The 25142-nt window shown below is 41.3% G+C and overlaps 1 protein-coding gene across 2 annotated transcripts in view; it reads left to right on the plus strand.

Moving 5' to 3' along the window:
• SNX25 (sorting nexin 25) overlaps positions 1-25142 on the plus strand; it is a 131991-nt gene that overhangs the window by 43986 nt on the left and 62863 nt on the right. For both annotated transcript variants that reach the window (XM_043558671.1, XM_043558660.1), the window contains exons 4-5: positions 4190-4362; positions 5500-5686. In XM_043558671.1, coding sequence (XP_043414606.1) covers positions 4190-4362; positions 5500-5686 — 360 coding nt within the window. The remainder of the gene's footprint in view (positions 1-4189; positions 4363-5499; positions 5687-25142) is intronic.

Genomic DNA, 25142 nt, shown 5'->3' on the forward strand with positions numbered 1-25142 from the left:
CAGTAAGGGCGTATGGGAACAAATAGGGAAAATGAGAGAATGAGGACTCTTGGCTTATATCCCTGGCGTCTCAAAAGCTTCAGCCTCTCCTTTTGAGTGTTTAGCAACCCCTTAGAGCTTCTGCTGGTTTGCTCTGGTATCTGTTGTATAAAGTGCTCCTTTGTTCTGCCTGGCAGATACTGTCCAAGACTTGTTTGAACTCCGCAGAAGCTCATTTTAAAGTATTTACATTATGGTCCAGTAGAAGACAGTACTTTAAATCCACGGTTTATTCCAGTTGGAAGACTGATAGATTTAAGTTTGGGAGAAGAGCAAGTGGTTGGAGAAATTTAGTATTTTTATGATTATCTAATTTGAACATGAACACATATTTTTCATGGAGACGTTTGCCAGCTTCTGAAATTACTGCTTTTGTGACTAATATATTATGTTTATATATATGTATGTATATGTATATATATATATGTGTGTGTGTATATATATATATATATTCTACCCAATATATTTTGTGACTAATATATTTTGTGACTAAGATATTATGGGTAAAGCATTGCAATAATAGAAACAGAGAATTGATTCCATTTTAGAAACGCCTTCTCCCTGGGCTTCTAGTTTTCTTATACCAGATTTATTTTGCTGAGATCTGGGCTGTGCCCAGAAGCTCGAGTTGATGATTTTTATTAAAGAAAAAAAAATCCACTCTATCCTAGTATTATAGATATTTGAAAAAGTGCCAGTAGGTTACGGGTGTTTTTCATGTAGATGATTGTGCCCTGGAAGTGAACCGCAGAGAACTCCTATCTGATTGTGCATTATCTTCTACAAATCACTCAGTGAGACTTGCAGACATTGTGTCCAGGTTTGATGGCTGTGTCTACACTTGCTTGCTCCAGGTAAACAGTGCCCTCGTCCTAGAAATCTCTATTGGTGTGCAGATATCTGTTGGCTGTAAAATGATTTTGGCAGCCTGGGAAGCACCCAATTGAATTGGCCACTGTCAGACAAGAGAATAATAAATTGCATTAATAAAAACAACACAATACACTGGTTGACTGTTAGGCAATTGTGTGGAGGCAGCTTTCCAGTCAGCTCATATTTATTTCCAGGCCGACATTCTGTTGCTTTGTAAACCCAGATCACATTTAATTCTTGCCTCTGCTGCTTCTTCCTTTGTCCCATCTGTCTGGTTCCAGCATGTTTCAGAAAAATCTAAAACTGATTTTTCGTATGCTGTTTTTAATCAATAGCATCTTTAATTTCATATTCTTCTTACAATGTCTTTGTGTTTTGTTTACTAGTCAAGCACAGGCATGCTGTCTAAGGGGGAAAATAATTTTTATTAATGTATTCTGTCTTTATCTCTGAAATTCCGCCCCTCCCCCCCCCCCCACCCCGCCCTTTCATCTTTGTAGTCATTGATTATAGAGCAGTATAAAGAGTCTGGACTTGAGAGTCAGGCAGAATAAGGGAGTTATTTCTACTATTTATTACCTCTGGCTTTAGACTATTCCTGTAACCACTCAGATCCTCAGTATTCGCATCTGTGAAATGGTGATGATGGTATCTGCTTCTTGGTGTAGGTGGGAAGATTAAGTAAGGTACATAGGAAACTTATAAAAAGCTAATGTTTGCTCACTCAAGGAATGAGAACCCACATGTAAGTAGTAGGAATTGCAGTAAACAAATGATTGATCCGCACCGGCACAGGAGGATGCTGCCTGGATGAAGAAGGCTCATGGTCACCTCCTGACCCAGAAGTAGCCAGGTGCTTCGAGACTTTTTCTTGGGTTCTCAAGCAGTACCTGATGTCCACTGACTAGAAGGCATGGTGGGAATATCCTGCTTAGAGTGAACAGAGGGATTCCAGGGAAGCATTTGCCTCTCCTTTTTCCATAGATGGAGCTTGTTTGACTAGCTGTCTGGCCTTTGGCTCACTCAGAAAGTTTTCCGTAACTCAGTTTTAGGAGGGAGATGAATTTGTAGAAGTCTGAGGACCAGGCTCTTTTTTATGATCTACCTTCCATTGGAACAGAGAGGGAATTATATACACTTTGAGAGGGATTTTGGTATTATAGTAAGAAGCCTCTCTTGTTAGTTTTTTTTGGGGGGCCAGCTTTTCCCAATAATCATTAACCAAATACATACTTTAAAGTTTTACCCTTAAATGTGCTTGACATGACAAAACTAGCATCTAGATCTTACTATATTAAAATAACATTAGGGGCGCCTGGGTGGCGCAGTCGGTTAAGCGCCCGACTTCAGCCAGGTCACGATCTCGCGGTCCGTGAGTTCGAGCCCCGCGTCAGGCTCTGGGCTGATGGCTCAGAGCCTGGAGCCTGTTTCTGATTCTGTGTCTCCCTCTCTCTCTGCCCCTCCCCCGTTCATGCTCTGTCTCTCTCTGTCCCAAAAATAAATGTTGAAAAAAAAAATTTAATAAAAAAAAAAAATAACATTAGCTGGCAGCATAGAGTTTAAAATAATTGAGGATGCCATTTTAATTATATTATTTTTATTTTTTAAGGTAAACTCTACCGCCAATGGCTCAAACTCATGACCCCAAAATCAAGACTCCCACGTTCTACCAACTAGGCCAGCCAGGCACCCTTGAAGATGCCATTTTTAAAAAGTAAACATCTATCAGTACATATGCAAAGGCTTATTCTTAAAATCTGTTTATTTTGTTGGCTTTGCATATTTGTATTGAACCTCTTGCTTGTTGTAGAAGACAAAGAGGAAATCTTTCTTTTTTAGAGTACTTACTCTGGAAACTAGTCTCCATTCTCTAGTGGAAAAAGAAAGCGCAGTGAACTCCCAGGAGGTCTAGTGGTAAAGGCGCCAATATGCATGTGTTTCTTTTCCTATGTAGTACCCAGTGCCCAGTATGATTGCTCCCCCTCTGTAGTGTCCCCCACCCCACCCCCAGGATTGACCACTAGTTACTGTAAGAAGTCCCTAAATTTTATGTCTTATCTGGTATTAGATATTAGAAAATTAGCTTCCCAGTCTTTCTTGGTCACTACTGCTATCAAGATACTATGGGAAAAGGAGGCATAGAAAGTTCTACTTTCTACTCCTCTTCACTCAGATCCTCCAAATTAACGGTGCTAGGGTAAGAATAGGTCAGTACCCATAGGGAAGCCTTTGACCACAGTCGCAAGACTGTTTAGAAAATACTTGGGATGAGTGCCTGGGTGGCTCAGTCAGTTGAGTGTCTGACTCTTGATTGTGGCTCAGGTCATGATCCCAGGGTTGTGGGATCAAGCCCTGTGTTGGGCTCTGTGCTGAGTGTGGAGCCTGCTTAAGATTCTCAATCTCTCTCTCTCTCTCTCTCTCTCTCTCTGTCTTTCTTTTTCTCTTTCTCTCTCTCCCTCTCTCACTCTGTTCCAACCCTTCCCTCCCTGCCTCCCTCTCAAGTAAAATTAAAGAAAATACTTGGGAACCTCACAGAAGGCAATTTGCCACCAATTATGTAGCATCAAGTCATGGACCCTTTCCTCAGCAGGAAAACCCACAGAACTTTTTTTTTTTTTTTTTTACATTTATTTATTTATTTTTGAGAGACAGAGACAGAGCACAAGTGGGGGAGGTGTAGAGAGAGAATGAGACAGAATCTGAAGCAGGCTCCAGGCTCTGAGCTGTCAGCACAGAGCCCGACGTGGGGCTCGAACCCACAAACCAAGAGATCATGACCTGAGCCAAAGCTGGATGCTCAACCGACTGAACCACCCAGGCGCTCCAAAACCCACAGAACTTTTATCTCATGATTACCTAATCAGGAAGGCTGCCCGCTGGCTAGTGGCCCTGGTTTATGCTTTCTTAGTTTTCTTTTTTTTCTTTTTGCTTTCTTTTTGTTTTTTTTTTAATGACGCTGTAGGATCACATTTAAGAAGACATCTAGGAGACTTGAAAATAATCCAGTTAAAGAAATACTCCTACTTTCCTGGATTGTTGCTATGATTTGGGAGTCGTGTATAATTGTTGATGCTTCTTAAGGTTTTAAATCCCAACAGCCCATGCATTTGCATTGTGATTGGGAAAATTATTGGCTATTGATATTTCTGAGGAGTGGACACATTATTAAAACAGATATATTCTCCATTTGAGATATTTTATATTTAATGAGACATAATCAAATTGTTTCCAGAGATTTCTTTCCTTCCTCTTCCCTCTCTTTGTTAATTTTTTTTAGACATGAAGAACAACCAAGGCCTTTTGTGCTGCATGTGTCCCTGAGGAACTCGTATGATGAAGTGAGGTTCCTACAAATGTGTTCTCGGGTTCTGGTGTTTTGTCTCCTCCCCTCAAAGGATGTCCAGTCTCTCAGCTTACGTATAATGCTTGCAGAAATTCTCACAACAAAAGGTACTTTTATAAATAATTCATATCACTAATGGGATGATCATGTAAACAAATGCACTACATACTAATGTGATAACCCTTTGTATACACCTATGCAGACCTTGTATATTGTGGGACAATATGCAAACTAAAATATTTTCAAATTTTCAAAGTTTAAGTGCCACTCAAAGAGGGCATTTTTTGGCCATCCGTGATAATCAAGTCTTTTATGTAACATGTTGCCAAATGCATAGTCCATTCTGTTGTTTATTTTGATACAGGATAATCCGTCCTTATGCCCTTCACAGGGAAACATCCATTTGGGATAGCTTTTGAGTTATCCAGGTCAGTCATACATACAGCAATGAAAGAATATCTATACTCCAGGGTGCGTTTACTTAAAACACTTTTAAGATAGAAGATTCATTGATAATGCCTATATATGATTTTGTGAACTTACAATGAATACAAAAAGGAAGGGTACCACAATATAATGAGTTACTACAGAAAGTATATTGAGGGAGATGCTTGGCCAGAATAAGAAAAGTGGAAGAAAATGCGACCTAAGAGAAATTTCTCTTATCTCAAAATCTCAAATAGCACTGCCTTTGATATGCATTGATGGAGTATCTCATTTATGATCTGTGGCTGTTAGTGGATACCAACCACAGAGAAAAGGGAACTTTTTAACTGCAAGTTGGTAGGATGGATTGGGGGGTAGTATCATTGGCTTTTTAACGGCCTCTTCCCGGAGGTCTGCTTTCACCAGCTGGGAGCACGTTCACTTTTCTCTTTTGGCAGAAGCACATAATGAGCCTTATAAAAGAAATAAAAGAAATAAAAGAAAAAAAGATCTGCGTGCTTAATTTTGATATCTCTGTTAGGAACTTGGGTTCCAAATGACTTTCTTTCATTTTTCCTTTAAAGTTAACCCTTTTGTTAAGACAACCACTTGCTTGTAGCCCTAGCTGGTAGCATATCCAAGGGAAGGGCGGCTGCCTGTACACGCACACGTGTTTTTGAATATCTGAGTCGTTCATATGTTCCCCACTTGGGTAGTTTAAAAACGTTTCCTGACTGTTGTTTCAGTTCTGTAAAGGAAAAACAATTCCTCCAAAGGACAGTACCGTTTTCAGTGGTGCTTTCTTCTCCTTCCTGCAGTCTTGAAGCCGGTAGTGGAGTTACTTAGTAATCCAGATTACATCAACCAGATGCTGCTTGCCCAGCTGGAGCGCAGAGAACAGATGAATGAACATCACAAGAGAGCTTACACCTATGCTCCTTCTTATGAAGAGTTCATCAAGCTTATTAACGGCAACTCTGATGTTGAATTCTTGAAGCAACTAAGGTATTTGGCCTTTAATTATAGCCAAGTTATAATAGCTACTAATTATCATCCTCTGCTGTGTTAGGTTAAAAAAAAAAATGTGGTTGTCAGGGAGGCAGAAATAAAGGAAGCCCGTAAATCTCACGATTCAGTGACCACTAAATTTATCCAGCTTCTCCTTTAGCAGAGGAAGTTTTTTGTTTTTGTTTTTTAAAGTATCATGTTTTTCAAGTAATTAGGTTATAATAGATTGAAAGCTGTTTCTTTGTAGGAGGACCTGCTTAGCCGGATAAGCAGATGCTTACCTTAGAGAAGCGTTGGGAGGAGATGATGTGTTTTTAAAATTACATAGTAGAACATTGTGTTGATTTTCATTTTTCTTAGAAAATGCAGGCCCAGGTTTGGGAATCAAGGGTTCTTGACTAATTGTTTTGAAAAAATACGATTCAAATGTACCCCAGGAGTCTCTTTTATAAGGGAGTTCAGTCTTCCTTACCATATTTGAGATACCTTAGGGGTGACTGTGTTTTTGTGTATTTATTTTTTATTTCTTTGGTATGTGCATATACAGTATGATTATATTGTAGTGTATAGTTTGTGGATTTTCTAGGCTTTTGTAGTTCCTCCTCTATTTTAGTGTCCCCAAACAGTAATACATGAGGAAGAAAGGCAATTCTGATATGTCAGTTTTGCTTCTGGTAAGTAATTTCCTTTTTGATCATGTGACTCTTGAGCTGATAGAGACCCCAAGGCCCTATATCCCAGATTTGTTTCCTGAGGTTTACAGGTTATGCCCACTCAAAGGTCATCCTTTCCATGGCTTTCTTTGACTCCTTTTAAAGTGTCATTCCATAGAATGTGAAAGAGCACACAGTGACAGGACATCCTTGTTGCCTCCTCTTCCCCTTAAAATTGCCAACCCACAAGTATGCGCGCGCGTGCACACCCCCCCCCCCCTCAAGTGCTGGAGATGCCATTCAAGCCTGTACTCCAGTATTCCTCTGTCTGGCGCTCTTACACCTATTGTTCCCAGATGTCCTGCCTGTGGTGTGACAAAGGTATCATGATGACCAATATCTGTGAAATGGGAGTTTTTTCTTAGGACATTGTTTGTGAGCAGATGGTACTTCATGTTGCTAAATTGTGGAGGTATGGCATTCCTAAGTACTTTTTCCCTGTCAAGCAGTCTTTCCACAATATAGTCAGATGTGGACCATTTGGTAACTCCCAAGGGAGTTTAAGATAACAATCTAGGACCAATGGTGGCAGGTACTTACCTGAATCAGTATTCGTTCTACTTCTAGATTTATGAATGAGTGTTCCGTTTTGTGTACCAAACAAAAAAGTCCCAGCACTGCACACATGTTGACCTAGATAACCATGTAACAAAAAGGTACCAAAAGACTTTTTAGAATCAGAAGTAATTATTTTGGACAGTCAACCATTGGTACTCTAGCCCAGTTCTGTATTATAAGATGAATGGATCTTGATTAAAATTAATAGTCTACCATTTTCAAAATGTACTAATCAAAGACTCAGAACTATTTGAGATGCCATAGATGTCGTAATGTTGGCAGTTCATTATCTAGTAGGTAAAGAAGTAACTCAGCAAAAATTGACCTTTAAAAAAATAAAAGCCCCAGGATGATGAGACAGCTTGCTTTTGCCACAGTAGGAGCATTTTGGACTGCCTTCACTTGAGCGGCTAAAGATTACACTAGAAATCCTGATTTGACATTTTCCCTTTAAAATGATGAAACAAAAATGGCATGAGTGCTTCACTCTTTCCGTAAGACCACTTTCTCCTGATGTCATAAATAGGGCAGTACTAAAGGCTAACGCACTGGGTGTGTTGAGAGGCAGGCCCTCTGTTGATCACTGAGAGGCTTAAGGGGCAGTAGAAATGCTGAACTGAACAGTGTTTTTATTTTTTGCTTAAACCTTGAGATGCAGTTTACAACCCATTAAATTCACCATTTTAAAGTGTGTGATTCAGTGGTTTTTAGTGTATTCAGACTGTGCAACCATTACCTCCAATTCCAGAATGTTTTCATCATTCTAAAAAGAAACCCTGTACCCATTAGCAGTCACTGCCCGTTGCTCCTGCCCCCAGCCCTTGGCAGCCCCCAATTTACTTTCTGCCTCTGTGGACATTTCATATAAATGGAATCATGCAACATGTGGCCTCTTGTGCGTGGCTTCTTCTGTTCAGCATGGTATTTTCAAGGGTCAGCCATGTTGTGGTATGTATCAATACTTCATTTCTTTCGTTGGCTGAATAATATTCCATTGTGTGAATATACCACATTTTGTTTATTCGTCCGTCAGTTGAGGGACCGTTTGGGCTGTTTGCATTTTAAAGAATGCCTTTTTGAGGTACCGTTGAGCATCTGCAGAAGCAGTATCAGTGACTTGATAGAGTAAAATAAAATGTTGTGGATTCTTAACCTCTTCCTACCTCCATCTCTCCCCACTGTATACCTGCCCCCAGCAAGGGGTGATAGAGTACAAGACACCAGGAAGGGGTCTCCTTCTGTGCATTACTCCAATCCCATATATATTCCTCTGCTTTTTTGTGCCCTCCGCAGCAGTGCACTTCACTGCTGGGGTCTGTTGCCCACAAAGTTCAGAGTCCATTGGGAGGATCCTTGGAGGTACTTTGGTGATTAGATAATCAAATTCTTAAAGTGCCCATTCTATTAGAAACAAAAAGAATACATTTTCAGATTGAGTTATGTTTATGTAATGACTGAGCACAACTGGAATGACCTGTTTTTCTGCCCTCTGTCTCTTGGTAAACTCAGTTCCTCATGAACATCTTGGGAAATACGTTGATGGCTTACTTTGGAAGGGCTGCAAAATTCTTAGAGTAGACAGCAAAAATTATGGGATCATGGTAATCCTGAAGCATAGATAGCCTCCTCAACAAGCTTGGCCCCTGAAGAACCTGGGGGAAGAAATACCGTGAAGGCATTTTTCTCAATGAAAGATATGCACATCCAGAGTTACTTTCTTTCTTGTAAAAAATTTTTTTAACATTTATTTATTTTTGAGAGACAAAGTGAGACAGTGCATAAGTGGGGGAGGGGCAGAGAGAGAAGGGGTCACAGAATCTGAAGCAGGCTCCAGGCTCTGAGCTGTCAGCACAGAGCCCAACCGGGGGCTGGGGGGGGGGGGGGGCGCTCAAACTCATGAACTGCAAGATCATGACCTGAGTCGAAGTCGGACGCTTAACCTGAGCCACCCAGGTACCCCCAGAGTTACTTTCTGAATACTCTTATAAATGCTGAATTAACCCTCAGTTTATTCTCACTATTTATTTATTTATTTTATTATTATTTTTTTAACGTTTGTTTATTTTTGAGACAGAGAGAGACAGAGCATGAACGGGGGGAGGGTCAGAGAGAGAGGGAGACACAGAATCTGAAACAGGCTCCAGGCTCTGAGCGGTCAGCACAGAGCCCGACGCGGGGCTCAAACTCACAGACCACGAGATCATGACCTGAGCCGAAGTCGGACACTTAACCGACTGAGCCACCCAGGTGCCCCTATTCTCACTTTTTAAGAGAGGGGTTTATGGGGGGGTGGGAGGGAGGGGAAAGTGGGTGATGGGCATTGAGAAAGGCACCTGTTGGGATGAGCGCTGGGTGTTGTATGGAAACCAACTTGACAATAAATCTCATATTAAAAAAATTAAATAAAATTCATAATACTAGACTGGAAAAAAAAATAAATGTATACTTGAAGTTAAAAAAAATACTGAATTATCCTGAGGCATCCTGCTCTGACCTATGACTATGAGACAGTTCCTTGGACTTTGCTGTAAGAGAAAATGCCTGGCAGTTCTGTTTGATATGGCACTGGTATATCTTTTATCCAGGGGGCAGTATCCCCATTCACTGTATCTGAAGGTAACCTAAAGGCTACCCTGTATTCTCTGCTTCTTGCACAGATTGCACTAGAAAGGCGACTGGGAACAACTCTTCAGTGGCAGAGGTTGATCTTTTTGTTCAAAAAAGGTGATGTTGCACAAATAACCTGGCTACTTGGCTGCTTATTTATCTGATAGAAAAATTGCGCTCTATTCAGGGCTCAGGTCTGCTTACTGTTATTGAGAGTCAACACTGCTTTTTATCAGACTCCTGTCTAAAGCCAGCATCGATGAAGCTTATCAGCTGCCTGACACTAATGGAGCTGCTCTTTGCAATCATAGTCTGAACTATTCTGTTGTTTTTCTTGTACCATTAGAGTCCTCTGCTGCCTAACTTTATTAGCATTTTAGGTTACTGTCTTCACATTGGTCTCAGTAAGATTTTGAGATAGGCTGCCTAAGGCAGGGAACGTATCTTATTTAGACTAAGCAGTTGATGAAGTCATCCGCTTTTATTTCATACATATTTGGGAGATAGATGCATATTTTCTAAAGGAAGCAAAGTCATTAAACTCTGTTGGGTTGAAATGCATCAAAAACAACCAAACCAAAAAAACTTTGATGGTGATATTTGTAGTTCCGTGGTAGTTTGTTTTTTTCTGAGTCAGCATGAGCTGCTTTTACAGCAAGATTGTAGAGCTAGAAATGCTCCCTTCAAGAACACTAAACCAGGTGTTTTTGACCTTGACTATATATTAGAATCACCCAGGCTTTAAAAAAAATTACAGCTGGATATTCCACTGTCCTTTGTAGCTATTTCCTTTTTCTTCTTTTCTGGCATCCAAGATGTTGAAGTGAGGATGTGGTGGCTGGACTGGCACAACATTTTAAATTTTCCAGTGTCTTCTAGTAGAAGCAGTGATCCACTCGGCTAACAAAACAGGAGCCAGGAATTGGAATGTCATGTTGATGGAGGATTTTCAAGGACAACTGACCAGATTTCCCACTGCCCGTCTGGGTGGTGGGATGGTTTTTGGTCTAGTACTCTATGTTGTACAGTTGTGGCAAGGCAGGAGAGTGCTACATCCCATGCATACATTGGACAAATACTGCTTTCCTGGACTGGACATTTGCCAGAGTTCAAGAGATGCCAAGCACATGCTCAAGAAAGGGAAAACTTCTTTGTTTTGAAGCTGCCATTTATTGAATATCTCATATGCATTAAATACAGGGTCAGCTTCTTACCATCTGACCATTGTAACAACCATGTGAATTAAGTACCACTACTCATCATATAGTTGAAGGAGGTAAAGTGACTTGCCTTGGATCACTTAACTAATAAGTAACAGCTGGGATTTGAACTCAGGTCTGTCTGACTTAAAATCCCACATGTAAAGCTGAGTAGCCTACTAGCCAGGTGGGCAAAAGACAGCAGTGACACCCGGCCCCAGCCTTGTGGGATTTCCCACAAGTGTGGAGATAATTCTTTTCTGTCTAGGAGCCTTTTCAGGCACCAGTCCTTGCGCAGAGAACAGTCCCATCAGAAGTACCATCATTTGTTAGTGAGATGGTGATAGACTGCCAGAGAAACAGGAGTAATGAAGAAAATCAGAGCAGCCTGTGACCACTGTAATTTCATTTGCTGCCAGGCCAGTCTTCATTAGATTTTTCAGTTCTGGATTTATTTCTGACCCCTTATTTAAAGAGCAACATGGCGAATCTAAAAATAGTAGGGAAGAAATTCTAATAATGAAAGGTTTAAAATTAAAAAGGATAAGTATTATTTAACTTGGAGAAATGAAGGAAACCTTTTATTGAGTGTGGACCGAGATTGATGTGTTTTCTGTTTTACTAGGATAAAGAATAGGTGATGAGCATAATAGATTAATTTTAGAGATCATAACGAACAGTGGAGTGGGTTACTGAGGGAGTTTGCTAAATAGTTTTTCTTCAAATATTAAGGGGATAGATTTTCATCTCTGAATTAGTTTAGGTGCATTTGCACATGAAGATAATACACTAAAAATATTAAAATTCTTAAAATCACATGCTTCTGAGTAGAAGAATTTAAATTGTTTGAATAGCGTTTTGAACAGTGATTCTGAAGATTTATTGTGATTCTTGAGCAGTAAAATTGGGTTATGTTACAGAGGAACATGGAAAAAGAAATCAAGCATACCTTCAAACTGCTACACCGTGTCAGAAACCAGTTAAGCAAATATAAACTGCGAAGCAAAGGTTAGTGTGCGTGGACAAGGAGATGAGAAGTCACGAAGTGTAAAACAAAGAGGAACTTGGCAGATTTTTATGAAAAGAATAAATGAATATAAATTTAGTTTTAAAAAATGCATTAAAACCCAAGGCTGCTGATGGAAAACGTTCAAAAAGATCTCTCAGTTTTATAAAAAGTGAAAGTACACTGACTGCAGAATATGATTCCTTCCGTTGGTGTCTGAGAAATAGCAGAGGGCAGGGAGGTGGGAGTTAAACATATCAGAAAAAAAAATATCTTCATTTCGGAGGGAAGATTGACAGCGATGGAAAATTTGATACAAGAAAGGGAAATTTTGGTACGAGGAAGTTTCTGATCTCTCTGAAATTAAAGAATTCATGATGCGCTTATAATTGGGGCCACACTGGCACTGTGGGTAAGGTGTATCTGCTTTATGAATGACAGCGAGCACCATGAGTTAGTTTATGTGAAGCATTTAGCCCAGGATCTGCATATTTCTAATTGTTAGGTGCTACTGTTGTTGTTGTTACAGTCATTAGACCAAGGATTGCAAATAGATTTAATTTCATCATGAACACTGATCAATTACTTGTGGCCCACTAGAATGCAGTGTTTTATTTGGGGGCTTGAGGGTGCCTAATAAATAGCAATGTTCCTGTCTCCATCCTGAGGTCTGAACCACTCTAGGTCCAAGGAATAAGCCAAATGAAGGCCAAAAAGTGTGCTCTTATAACTGATAGATGATGGAGAGTGTAGTTTATATAGGCAAACAGTGACTCTCCAAAACTGAGTCTCAGAATCAGACATTCTTTCCCACCTGGCTTTGTCCCTGATTCTCCCTCCTTCCCCCTCTTTCTGGCAGGTGCCGAGTCTACTTGCTGGCTGCCGTTGGAGGCAGAGAACACCTGCTCTTAAGAGGAAGGAGAACAGAAGGGCTGTGCTTCACGTGGCCAGTTCCTCCTCCTCTGTGGTCAGATTAAAGACCTCTTCCCTCTCTAGGGCATAGAAGAGGGGGTGAGGGAGAGGTGGAGGGAGGCCAGGGATGGAGCCTCTTCTACTTAGAACGAAACATCAAGAGGTGATGGTGGGGTGAATGAGTAGTGCTCTTTTCTTTAAAATAAACAAAAGTTGTGGCGCTCGGTCCCTACTCGACAGAAAAGAAATTTATGATTCCCAAGGTACGTTGAAGCAATGGTAGCAAAGAGCGTAGAAGTGGTGTGCTGGTAATTGTTAATAACTGGCTCTTGCCGGGAGGGGTAAGAAACCCTGACGGGGAGCATTTGCTGGTTTCTGTGGTGTGAATCACTAAGCGTGACGTCCTCGGGAAGAGATTTGCAGTCGGACGCCATTTTATACATAGTGTCTCCACCATGCTCATACAATCCATGTAAATAACCTTGAACACAGATTATAGAAAAATGAAATTGTTAGGAAATGATGAGTTTTAAGTACTTTTACCTTTTTAAAAAGTGCAAATTAGGGGCTCCTGGCTGGCTCAGTCAGAAGAGCACATGACTCTTGATCTTGGGGTCATGATTTTGAGCCCCACATTGGGTGTAGAGATTGCTTGAATAAATAAGTACACTTTCTTTTTTTTTTTTTTTTTAACATTTATTTATTTTTGAGACAGAGACACAGCATGAACGGGGGAGGGGCAGAGAGAGAGAGGGAGACACAGAATCGGAAGCAGGTTCCAGGCTCCGAGCCATCAGCCCAGAGCCCAACGCGGGGCTCACACTCGCGGACTGCGAGATCATGACCTGAGCTGAAGTCAGACGCTTAACCAACTGAGCCACCCAGGCGCCCCAATAAGTACACTTTCAAAAAAAATAAAAAAAAATAAAAAAAGTATAATTTAATTGCCAGTTTGTATAATTTTAATCATGGTGGACTTTAATTCCTGAAAAGTTAACGGGCAGCTCTCGTGAGCCAACACGAGCCTCGTGAGCTGTCTCCAGCACAGCACTGGGTGGAGGCCACACAAGTTCTGTCTCTGATGACCCTACAGTAGACAGACTCACAGTTCTTCTAGAGGAAGATGAGGTTAGCAACACAAGAAGTCAACCTACAGTAACCAGTCCAGCATCTGAAGTGGACTGTACCCACAAACATGGGCTCGAGTCAGACAGGCCTGGGTCTCACAGACCTGGTCTGCACCTGGCTTTTCTGCTTATAGGCTGCATGGCCCTGAGGAGTCCTGTACACTCTGAGCCTCAGTTTTAACTGTGAAATGGAGGAAATAGTTCCTATTTCCTAAGACTGTTGTGATAATTAAATGAGATAATGCACATAATGCCTCAGCACAGTTCTCAGGACATGCTAGGCTCCCAATAAGACCTAAAGATACAGTGATCGGGAGAAGGCAACAGAATTCTCCGATGGTCACTTCAATAGGGTTAATGCATCAGAAGAGGCAACACAGTTGCCTTATTTCTTATTTCAGAAAAACTTAAAGTGTATAAGTCAGTAAGTCATTTTCAATACAGAACATAAAATTAGGCAACTTAAGGGGCGCCCGGGTGGCTCAGTCATTTGAGTGAGTGTCTGCCTCTTGGTTTTGGCTCAGGTCATGATCTCACAGTTTCATCAGTTCGAGCCCTATATGGGGCTCTACGCAGACAGAGCAGAGCCTACTTGGGATTCTCTCTCTCCCTCTCTCTCTCTCTGTCCCCCCACACCCCACTCATGCTGTCTCCATCTCTCTCAAAATAAATAAAAACTTAAAAAAAAACTAGACAACTTAGGATGATATTCAGTAAACATTCTGAATGAAAATGCTTTATTTAGAAATTGAGAATGGACTACAGTGGTGCTATACGTGGGTCTATAACTACTTTATGGTGACATTAATAGCTAATATAAAGATACGAGGAACACTAGTAAAAACCAGATACAGGTAGCAGAGAGAAAAATTTTGGCTTTCTTCAGGTTAACTGAAAGACACCAGCTGGTCAGTGGTGACATAGCTTTGCTTGCTTTTTGTAACATGTAATTTCCATAGACTTCGGGGAACTAGGAAATGAATGTATGGTAACCTGTTATTTTAGGACTATTTATACGAGAAGAAGAAAATAGAAGTCACATTGCAAACAGATGACAACTGTTAATAACTTGGCATAGAGATTTCCAGGTTATTTTCTGTACACATAACATGAATCGTGGATGTGTGTTTATGTAAGTTTAGGATACCTCAGGCTGCTGTGGTCCAGAACTTTCTAACTGGTGTGACGCATGTATAGGCATGTGAAGAGAAAGGTGTCCTCAGCCCTCCAGGTGTCTGGGTAGGGCCTGGGATGGCTGATTGCCTCGGTGTTCTGTTCAAATCCTATCATTTGCCACGTGTGTCACAAATGGAAGAAGGTTAGGAAGCATGCCTAGTCTTTCCGTGTAATCCGCTGCCTTCTACACACTAGTAAAGTGGAAAGCAGGTTTAAAAGCCCCATTAGTGGAAAGCGCCTCTTACTCCTCTGAGTCCTGACTGAAAACATGTCCCCTGCTTGTGCTCCAGTCCCTGGCATGCCCTGCTCTATACCGTTAAACACACCTAGTGAAAAGAGCTCAGAACCTTGTTATCCTCAGTAGCACTAAGACATAAAAACGAAATTGAGATATTTTTCTTTGTTCGCGATATTGGTGAAGATTAAAAATTTGACACCTGGTGTTGGCAGGGATGTAGAAGAACAAACAACTTCATGTCCTGCTGGTAGGAGTAGGAATTCTTGCCTCTCTGTAACACAGTTTTACAATATGAAGAGCAGGTCGCAAAATGTGCATTCTTTTTGATAGTTATTATTCATCGTAAGAATTTATCTTCGGGAAATAATCACGAATGTGTGAAAAGATTTCTCTAAGAATGTTTCTTGTAATTTTATTTAAAATAGAGAAAACCTTGAAGTAACTAAAATGCTTGATGGGGCGCCTGGGTGGCGCAGTCGGTTAAGCGTCCGACTTCAGCCAGGTCACGATCTCGCGGTCCGTGAGTTCGAGCCCCGCGTCAGGCTCTGGGCTGATGGCTCGGAGCCTGGAGCCTGTTTCCGATTCTGTGTCTCCCTCTCTCTCTGCCCCTCCCCCGTTCATGCTCTGTCTCTCTCTGTCCCAAAAATAAATAAGCATTGAAAAAAAAAATTTAAAAAAATAAATAAATAAATAAATAAATAAATAAATAAATAAAATGCTTGACAATTAGTGTCAGGTTAAAAAAATGTGGACACAACCGTACGATGGGTTGCCACATGACAATGGTGTCATATCAGAGTATTTAATAGGTTTGGAAGATAGTATGAGTTGATAAAATGAAAAGGCTCTAAGGCTTTTTATAGCATAAATCTAGTCTTATAAAACAAAAAAAATGTTTGAATAGAAGTCTGTAAGTACATACCAGATGTTAATTGTGATTGATGTTGAATGTCGTGCTTTGTGTATTTTCTCATTTTCTTCAATGAATACAGGTTACTTTGGAGAAAGTAAAAATGGGCTCAGACTGAGGAAGTAAAATCTGCCCAGCCATTTATCACGTTGGAATAACAGATACTAAAGCCAGCTACAGAGTTCACAGGGAGCAATATTTTTTTCCAAGTATACACAGTGGCTGTAAAATGTCATGATGATAACCTTCTCTGAATGACTCCCGCTTTCTGACTCACTGAGAAACTTGGCTCTCTCAAGTCTCAGACGTCACCATTTGAAATTATATCTGTAAGAGTGACACTTCCTATTCTTGCCTGGAGGGTTTCAGTCACTTTGACACAGAGAAGCACCCTCATTTGTAACTCAGCTTTACAGCTGCAGATAAGGGTTTACTAGACTAACCATTCCATGTTTATCATAACTTTGTAGTCTCCAGGGAAAAGGGGCCTTGGGTCTATGTGAAGGTGATGATTTATGTCATTCTGCTTTGAACCTGTCACCATGCTGCTTCATTTCAATTTCATAGACACTCCACGCTTCCCCCAGAATCCCAGAGAACCCGTCTTTTCCTCTGTTTGGGGAGACATCCCATGGTTCTTCTTGCTTATTGAAATGAGTCAGTAAGCCTGATTTTGTTGGGCTTCAGTGACCCTTGGTGGCCTTAAGTTGATGAGGCTGAGACACATAATCATGAAAAAAGTAAGGCTACTCAAAAATTTTTTTTTTTTAATTTTTTTTTTTTTTTTAACGTTTATTTATTTTTGGGACAGAGAGAGACAGAGCATGAACGGGGGAGGGGCAGAGAGAGAGGGAGACACAGAATCGGAAACAGGCTCCAGGCTCCGAGCCATCAGCCCAGAGCCCGACGCGGGGCTCGAACTCACGGACCGCGAGATCGTGACCTGGCTGAAGTCGGACGCTTAACCGACTGCGCCACCCAGGCGCCCCTCAAAAATTTTTTTTATATGTATTTTACAAACATTCACATACCTCATCTCCTTAAATACTGTGTGTCTAAAGAGTCAACCAGTGGCAGTAAGGGTTAATATTTATTGAACTCTCACTGTGGGTCAGGCACTATCCCAAATATTTTAAAGGTGTTATCTCATTTAATCTTCATCAATCTTCTTTTCTATGAGGAAAAATACTGTTATTTTTCTTTTTACAAATGAGGACTTTTGAGAGAAAGCGTAAGTAATTGCTTCAGGGTGACGCAGTAAGTGTTGGAAGCAGGATTTGAACCCAGGCCACCTAGTGCTGGAGCTTGTGTGCTTAACTACTCTGATACACCAAGCTGGGAAACAGCTTCAGCGTAGCTGCTGAAATCACCATGCCTTTATTTCTTCTCAGATGCTTTAACTGAAGTCCCTCTCAATGAAAACATTATCCCTAGCCTAAGACAGAGTAGCCTGTGGCAACTTGAAAAACTACCTGGCAGTGAGAAAGAATGAAATAGGGCCTTTTGTAGCGACATGGATGGAACTGGAGAGTGTGATGCTAAGTGAAAAAAGTCATACAGAGAAAGACAGATACCATATGTTTTCACTCTTATGTGGATCCTGAGAAACTTAACAGAGGTCCATGGGGGAGGGGAAGGGGAAAAAAAAGTTAGAGAGGGAGGGAGCCAAACCATAAGAGACTCTTAAAAACAGAATAAACTGGGGCGCCTGGGTGGTACAGTCGGTTAAGCGTCCGTCTTCAGCCAGGTCACGATCTCGCGGTCCGTGAGTTTGAGCCCCGCGTCAGGCTCTGGGCTGATGGCTCAGAGCCTGGAGCCTGTTTCCGATTCTGTGTCTCCCTCTCTCTCTGCCCCTCCCCCGTTCATGCTCTGTCTCTCTCTGTCCCAAAAATAAATAAAACGTTGAAAAAAAAATTAAAAAAAAAACAAAAACAGAATAAACTGTGGGTTGATGGAGGGTGGGAGGGAGGGGGAGGGTGGGTGATGGACATTGAGGAGGGCACCTGTTGGGATGACCACTGGGTGTTGTATGGAAACCGATTTGACAATAAATTTCATATTAAAAAAAAAAAAGAAAAACATTATTTTTGGGTGCCTGAGTGGCTCAGTCAGTTAAGCATCTGACTTCAGCTCCAGGCCATGATCTCGTGGTTTGTGAGTTCAAGTCCCGCATCGGGTGAGCATGAACCCTGTTTCAGGTGAGCCCTGCTTCTCTCTCTCTCTCTCTCTCTCTCTCTCTCTCTCTCTCTCTCTCTTTCTGCTCCTTACTTGCACCCTCTCTCTCTCTCTCAAAAAAAAACCCCAAAAACATTATTTTCAGGTTTTAGTTTTTTTAAAAAAACATTTTTATGTATATGGTATTCTAATCTATAATATGTCATTGCTAATTTTAGTATAAAACGTATTTTAAACCATTTACCATATTGTACACCCAAGACTAGGATTTGTTCAGCCTTTGACTCTCATGTGAGTGCCCAAGACAGCTCTAAGATAATGTGGGCTTTTTTTTTCTTTTTTTTCTTTTTTTGGACAGAACACAGTGGGGGAGAGGGGCAGAGGGAGAGAAAGAGGGAATCTTAAGCAGGCTCCATGCTCAGCGCAGAGCCTGACATGAGGCTCGATCCCACAACCCTGGGATCATGACCTGACCTGAAATCAAGAATTGGACACTCAACTGACTGAGCCACCTAGGCGCCCCAACTTTTAAAAAATCTATGTAAGGTGTGTGTAACGAAATTACAGGAGGAGGCTGATATTTGGGGCTGTGTGTGTAAATAACTTAGAAACCAATTCTAATAGAATCCCAAAGCTGTTGTGAACAATTGACAGTAAAAGACAATAAATGTATATATTACTAAGGTGGTTATTTTGAGGGCGGATTTTGTAGCATTTCAGGTCAGTTTGAGACGGTGGGAAGAACTGAAGAATAAAAACCTGTTCTGAGTCTTCACTACTGTAGCTAAGTGTTCAAAATTAAAGAGAGGTGGCATGTTTGGGTGGTTCAGTTGTCCAAGCTTCCGCCTCCTGATTTTGGCTCAGGTCATGATCTCACGGTGATGAGATAGAGCCTCATGTCAGGCTCTGCGCTGACAGTGTGGAGTCTGCTTGTGATTCTCTCTCTCTCTCTCTCTCTCTCTCTCTCTCTCTCTCTCTCTCTCTCTCCCTTCCTCCCTCCCTCCCCCTGTGCCTCTCCCCCCCCCCCCCCCCCCCCCCCCCCCCATAAAAACTAAAGAGAAGTGAGGTCATAACTTGGGCAGGGGATAGCTGTCATCATGTGACTTTTTCCTTGTCTTTGGGACAAGAGATACTGGAAGTAAGATCTTGCCATAGTTGGGAAAGAGCCAAATCTTATTAGTGGCTTGCTCTTAATATTGGCATTCACAGTATTGTTTTGGAAAAACACATACTATAGCTCTGCATTTCTGATCAAGAGAATGTTCACAAATATCGGTCCTCCAGATTCTTGAACTAAACTTGGCACCAACAAGGCCGTGTGCTCCTCTGGATGAAGAAAGCCGAGTGAATGCTAACTGTCCCTGAAGAGCTGGCTTCCAGACTAGGAAGCCTGTGCCATGAGGGATAGCCAGCATTTGGATATACATTGACCCTTGAAAAACATAGGGTCGGGATGCCAACCCCCCGTGCAGTCAAAAATCTGCATATAACTTGAATGACTAATATGCTGTTGACTCTGGCAGCCTTACTGGTAGCATGTACACTCAGTCAACACGTATGTTGTATGTTCTGAGTATCACATATTGTATTCTTACAATAAGCTAGAGAAAAAAATGTTAAGATGATGTAAGGAAATGTGGGGCACCTCGGTGGCTCAGTTGGTTGTGTCCAACTTCAACTCAGATCATGATTTCATGGTTTGTGAGTTCGAGCCCCACATTGGGCTCTCCGCTGTCCGCGCAGAGCCTGCTTCAGATCTTCTCTCCTCAGTCTCTGCCCTTCCCCTGCTCGTTCTCTCTCTCTTTCAAAATAAATAAACAAGCAAAAAAGAAAATATAAGGAAAAGAAAATACATTTGTAGTACTGTACTATTTTGAGAAAACCCTGCCTATAAGCAGACCCACATACTTAAAATGTTGCTCAAAGGTCAACTGTATATAGTGTGTGATTTTGTTGAGAATGAAAGTCACTCATTTCCCACTTCATCTTTTGGTATCAAGTGAGGGTGAATTTTACAAATTCAGTAATCATCTTCATTTTTTAAAAATGTCTATTTTTGAGAGACAGACTGAGCACAAGGAGGGCGGGGGCAGAGAGAGAGAGAGGGAACCCAGAGCTGGACACGGGGCTTGAACTCTTGAATCATGAGATTATGACCTGAGCTGAAGTTGGGAGGCTTAACTGACTGAGCCACCCAGGCGCCCCTCAATAATCCATCTTCAAATGCCTGTTATGTGTGAGGAGGGTTTGGTGTATATAAAGATGAAGTGGTTCTGCATCCTTGGATTTATTCCCCTGCCATCAAGGTGTTAGTAGTCTGGCATAGGAGACCCATGTGGATACAAATCGCTAAATGTGAAGCAGGGTATTAAGACCGGAAGTGGAGTGCAAAGTGCTAAAGAGTGTGTAGGAGGCTTATGCCGTAGAGGATAGGAATTGGAGAGCTTCAGAGAGGAATGCTATGAACTGACTGTTTTGGAACAAAGAGGATTTCAGCAGATAACGGAGAGAGGTGGTGTGCAAGAGGGAGAAGAAACAGAGCAAAGGCTGGGAGTCAGGAAAGAGCTGAATATGTTAGGGTATTATAGGTGGTCTGGTTTGGCAGGAAAACGGTATCCACGAGGGATATAGAAGGCAGTGAGGCTGCAAAGATGACCTGGCATTGACCATGCTTTTATCCTTGGAAAGGACTGAGATGAATAAACATGAACCCACACTGAATTTTAGGGTAGCAGGAAATGGTTAAGAACATGAGTTTTGGAATCAGGCAGCACCCCAGGTTATAATTTTGCCTCTAGTACATAAAAACAATGAGACCTTGAATAGATTTCTTAATCCACCTGAACAGATTCTTCCTCTCTAATGTGGGGATAATTGCAATACCTATTAGGAGGATTAAATGAGATAAAATATCTAAACAGGTACCTGGTACCTGATGAGAGGGATCTATAAATGTTAGATGGTATTACATAATTTTATGGATTCATTTAAGAAATTTAACTCTTCACTCAAATAGCACGTATTTCTTCAGTACCATTGATGACTCATTTGTTCCAGAGCATGAATCACAAGAATATCAAGAGAACAGATTGTTCAGAATATTATTTGTACCTGTTTAGTTTTACAGATGTTAACGCATATTAATTTAGCTTCTTGTCTTAGTTTGGGCTGCTATAACAAAAATACCACAGGCTGGGTGGCTTAAACAACAGACATTTCTCATAGCTCTGGAGGCTGGGAAGTCCAAGATCGAGGGGCCGGATATTGGGTGTCTGGTGAGGGCCGACTTCCTGATTTATAGAGGGCCTTCTTCTCATTGTAACCTCACAAAATGGAAAGAGCTCTCTGGGGTCTGTTTTAATTATAGGCACGCATCTCCTTTATGAGAGCACCACTCACAAGGGCTAATCACCTTCCAAAAGTCCCCGCCTCCAAATACCATCACGTTGGGGGGGATTAGGCTACAACGTATGGATTTTGGAGGAACAAAACATTCAGTCCGTAGTATTCATTAATATTTACTGAGTGCCTGTCCTGTGTTTAGTGCCAAGCTAGGTCATATTGGGGAATACAAGACACAATCCCTGTCTTCAAGAGGCTCATGATTTATTTAGTTGGGGAGAAAAAAGGTAGCATATCTTTCTTATAGACAAAGCTGCAATTTTATTTTAGGCTCAGGTGTGTTATTTCTCAGAGAAGTGTTAGGCCCTGAAAGGACTAGACATACCATTTCTTAAGTTCATAGCACTCTTTGTAGAAATGTGACTCTTTAAAATAGCAATATAAAATAGTAGGTAAATAGGAACTATGATAGAGCAGAAGTAATCTAGTATTTCAGAGAAGAGAAATATTAATGTGAACTAGAAGGAAGTAGCATTGTATGTAAGATCTAGTTAAGTGGACAAGTAAGGAAGGAGATTGTTTCTAGAAGGAAACAGCATGAGCAAAAGCCTGGAAAGTCAGTGTGGTTCTGGTTGAATGGCTAAAGTTAGCAACTCAGGAAACAACAGGTGTTGGTGAGGATGCAGAGAAAGGAGAAGCCTCTTACACTGCTGGTTGGAATGCAAACTGGTGCAGCCACTCTCAGAAACAGTATGGAGGTTCCTCAAACAGTTAAAAATAGGACTACCCTATGATCTGGCAGTTGCACTAATAGTTATTTCCCCAAAGGATACAAAAATGCAGATTTGAAGGGGTACATGCACCCCGATGTTTCTAGCGGCATTATCAACAATAGCCAAATTACGGAAAGAGCCCAAATGTCCACTGACTGATGGATAAAGAAGATGTGGCAAATACATACAATGGAATATTACTCAGCCATCAAAAAGAATGAAATCTTGCCATTTTCAATGATATGTGTGGAGCTAGACTATTAGGCTAAGTGAAATAAGTCAGAGAAAGACAAACACCATATAATTTCACTTATGTGTGGAATTTAAGAAACAAATGAACATAGGGGTTAAAAAGAGAGGCAAACCAAGAAATAGACTCTTACCTATAGAAAACAAACAGATGGTTACTGGAGGAGAGGTGGGGGGTGGTGGTGGGATAGGCCATGGGGATTAAGGAGGGCACCTGTGATGAGCACTGAGTCTTGCATGTAAATGATGATGCCCTAAATTCTACACCTGAAACTAATATTACACTCCGTGTTAGCTAACTAGAAATTAAATAAAAACTTGGGGAGGAAAGAAAGAAACTGCCTTGGTTGAGTCTAGGTTTCTATGGAGGGGGAAAAGAAGCGGGGTTGGATGAGAGAGCCGGTGCCAAGGTGCAGAGCGAATGCAGGCTGGAATGTACAGTTATCACTGAGGGAGGTCACTGGAGGTGTTGAGCAGGGGAGGGAGGAGATGAGCGGTCTTTTAGGAATGTTTTGACAGGGGGTGCTCAAGATGGTTTGGATGGGAGAAAGGATTGAAGTCAAGAGGACAATTAGACTAGTTTGTGCAGTGACCCACAGGTGAAAAGGCCTGAGACAGGGTGGTGACAAATGGAAGAATAAGAAAGGAGCTTGTTTGAAGAATCAGAGGACAAGTCAGTAGAGCTTTGAGACTGATGTTTACTGTTCGGGAAGAGAGCTAAGATAAGATTTTGAGGCTGGTGCAGGAATGGAGAGGTGAAGAAAGTGTACCGAAGGTAAGTTTAGTTTGGACAGGCTGAGTTAGGTAGGCAGGCTTGTAGATAGGTCAATAAATAGAGATAGAGAAGCAGTTTAGAAAATGTCTTAAGATGACTCGTAATACTACCAATTGCCCTGCATTTTCCTTTATTTCTCTTTTGGATTATAGCCCTGGTTCATATACCACATATTTACACACCTGAAATCATGAATGTACATACCATTTTGCATTTTAGAATTAGAGTGTCGTTAAAATCTATTTTTATGTGGTTTTTAAAATTATTCATACTATTGACTGAAGTTTTTCCCCTTGGTGTGATCCATCCCCAGAGCTTCCTGAAAGCAGGGACCATATTGGTGCTGTTCATTCCCGTGTGGCTACAACATAGGTCTATTGAGCCCATAGATTATCTCTTTTCTTTGTAGAAGTTGCTATAATAAGCATGTATATGATTTTTTTTTCTGTTTCTGTCAAAATATTTCCTTACGATAAGTTTGTGAGATTAGGACTGCTGTGTGAAAGGACAACTGTCTCTTTGCAGGTCACCCGGATAGCAACGCACGAGGATGAGTTTGGGGAAACGTGCTGCACTTGAGTGAAAAGTCAGTGCTTTCCAGTCGTAGAACCTCATTCCGAGGTTAAATTTAAGACTCAGGGAGAGTTAAACTTTGATGATTCCAGGTTTGCGTATGCTTCTTAAAAGCTGTTTCCTCATCCATTCAGTAACTTGAGGGAAAAAGCACATAAGGAGCTATTGTTGTGCTTTAACATTATTTGGAGGAATGAAGGCAATTTCATTAGAAGTCTTTATTGATCATTAATTTCCTACCCAGGCTCCCATTTGGAAAACATTGGTGAGTGTGCATTTAGCCATGCTTTACGTATGGGGTCTTCAGGGAGCTCTCTATCAGTTGGGATGGCATTTGGCCATGAGACAAGTTGACTTACAGTGACTTAAACAAGTTAGGGATTGATCTTCCTCATGTAACAAGATATCCTAGGATGAGTAGTCTGGGGGCTGTTATGGCTGGGTGATGTCATTGGAGATCCAAAGTCCTGTCTTAATGTCACCAGCTTTGCCTGTGGCTTTCATCCTCATGGCTGCTGTGCCTTCATCCAGCTGCGTCCTTGTTTAATGCAGGAAAACGGAGGGAGGGCAAAGATGAAAGATGGAAAGGGCTTTTCTGTGGAGCCTGTCCCTTTCAAAAGCTTCCCTGGAATCCCCACTCAGCAACTTCTGTTATTTCGTAAGTTAGAGCTACAGTTGACCCTTGAGCGACACTGGTCTGAACGGTTCGGGGTTTCGATTAATGCAGAACAATATTGTAAACGTATTTTCTTAACATTTTCTTTTTCTTTTTCTTTTTTTTTTTAGCTTTATTATAAGAATACAGTAGGGGCGCCTGGGTGGCTCAGTCGGTTAAGCATCCAACTTCAGCTCAGGTCATGATCTCACCATTCATGGGTTTGAGCCCCACATTGGGCTCTGTGCTGACAGCTCAGAGCCTGGAGCCTGCTTCAGATTCTGTGTCTCCCTCTCTCTCTCTCTCTCTGCCCTCCCCCACTCACGCTCTGTCTCTCTCAAAAATAAACATGAAAAATAAAATAAAATCTTTGAAAAAGAAAAAAATACATCCAGTATATAAGCCATCCAGTATATAATATAGTATATGTGTTAACTGCTTATGCCATTAGTAAGGCTTCTTGTC

Source organism: Prionailurus bengalensis, chromosome B1, assembly GCF_016509475.1.
Source record: "Prionailurus bengalensis isolate Pbe53 chromosome B1, Fcat_Pben_1.1_paternal_pri, whole genome shotgun sequence".
NCBI lineage: Eukaryota > Metazoa > Chordata > Mammalia > Carnivora > Felidae > Prionailurus > Prionailurus bengalensis.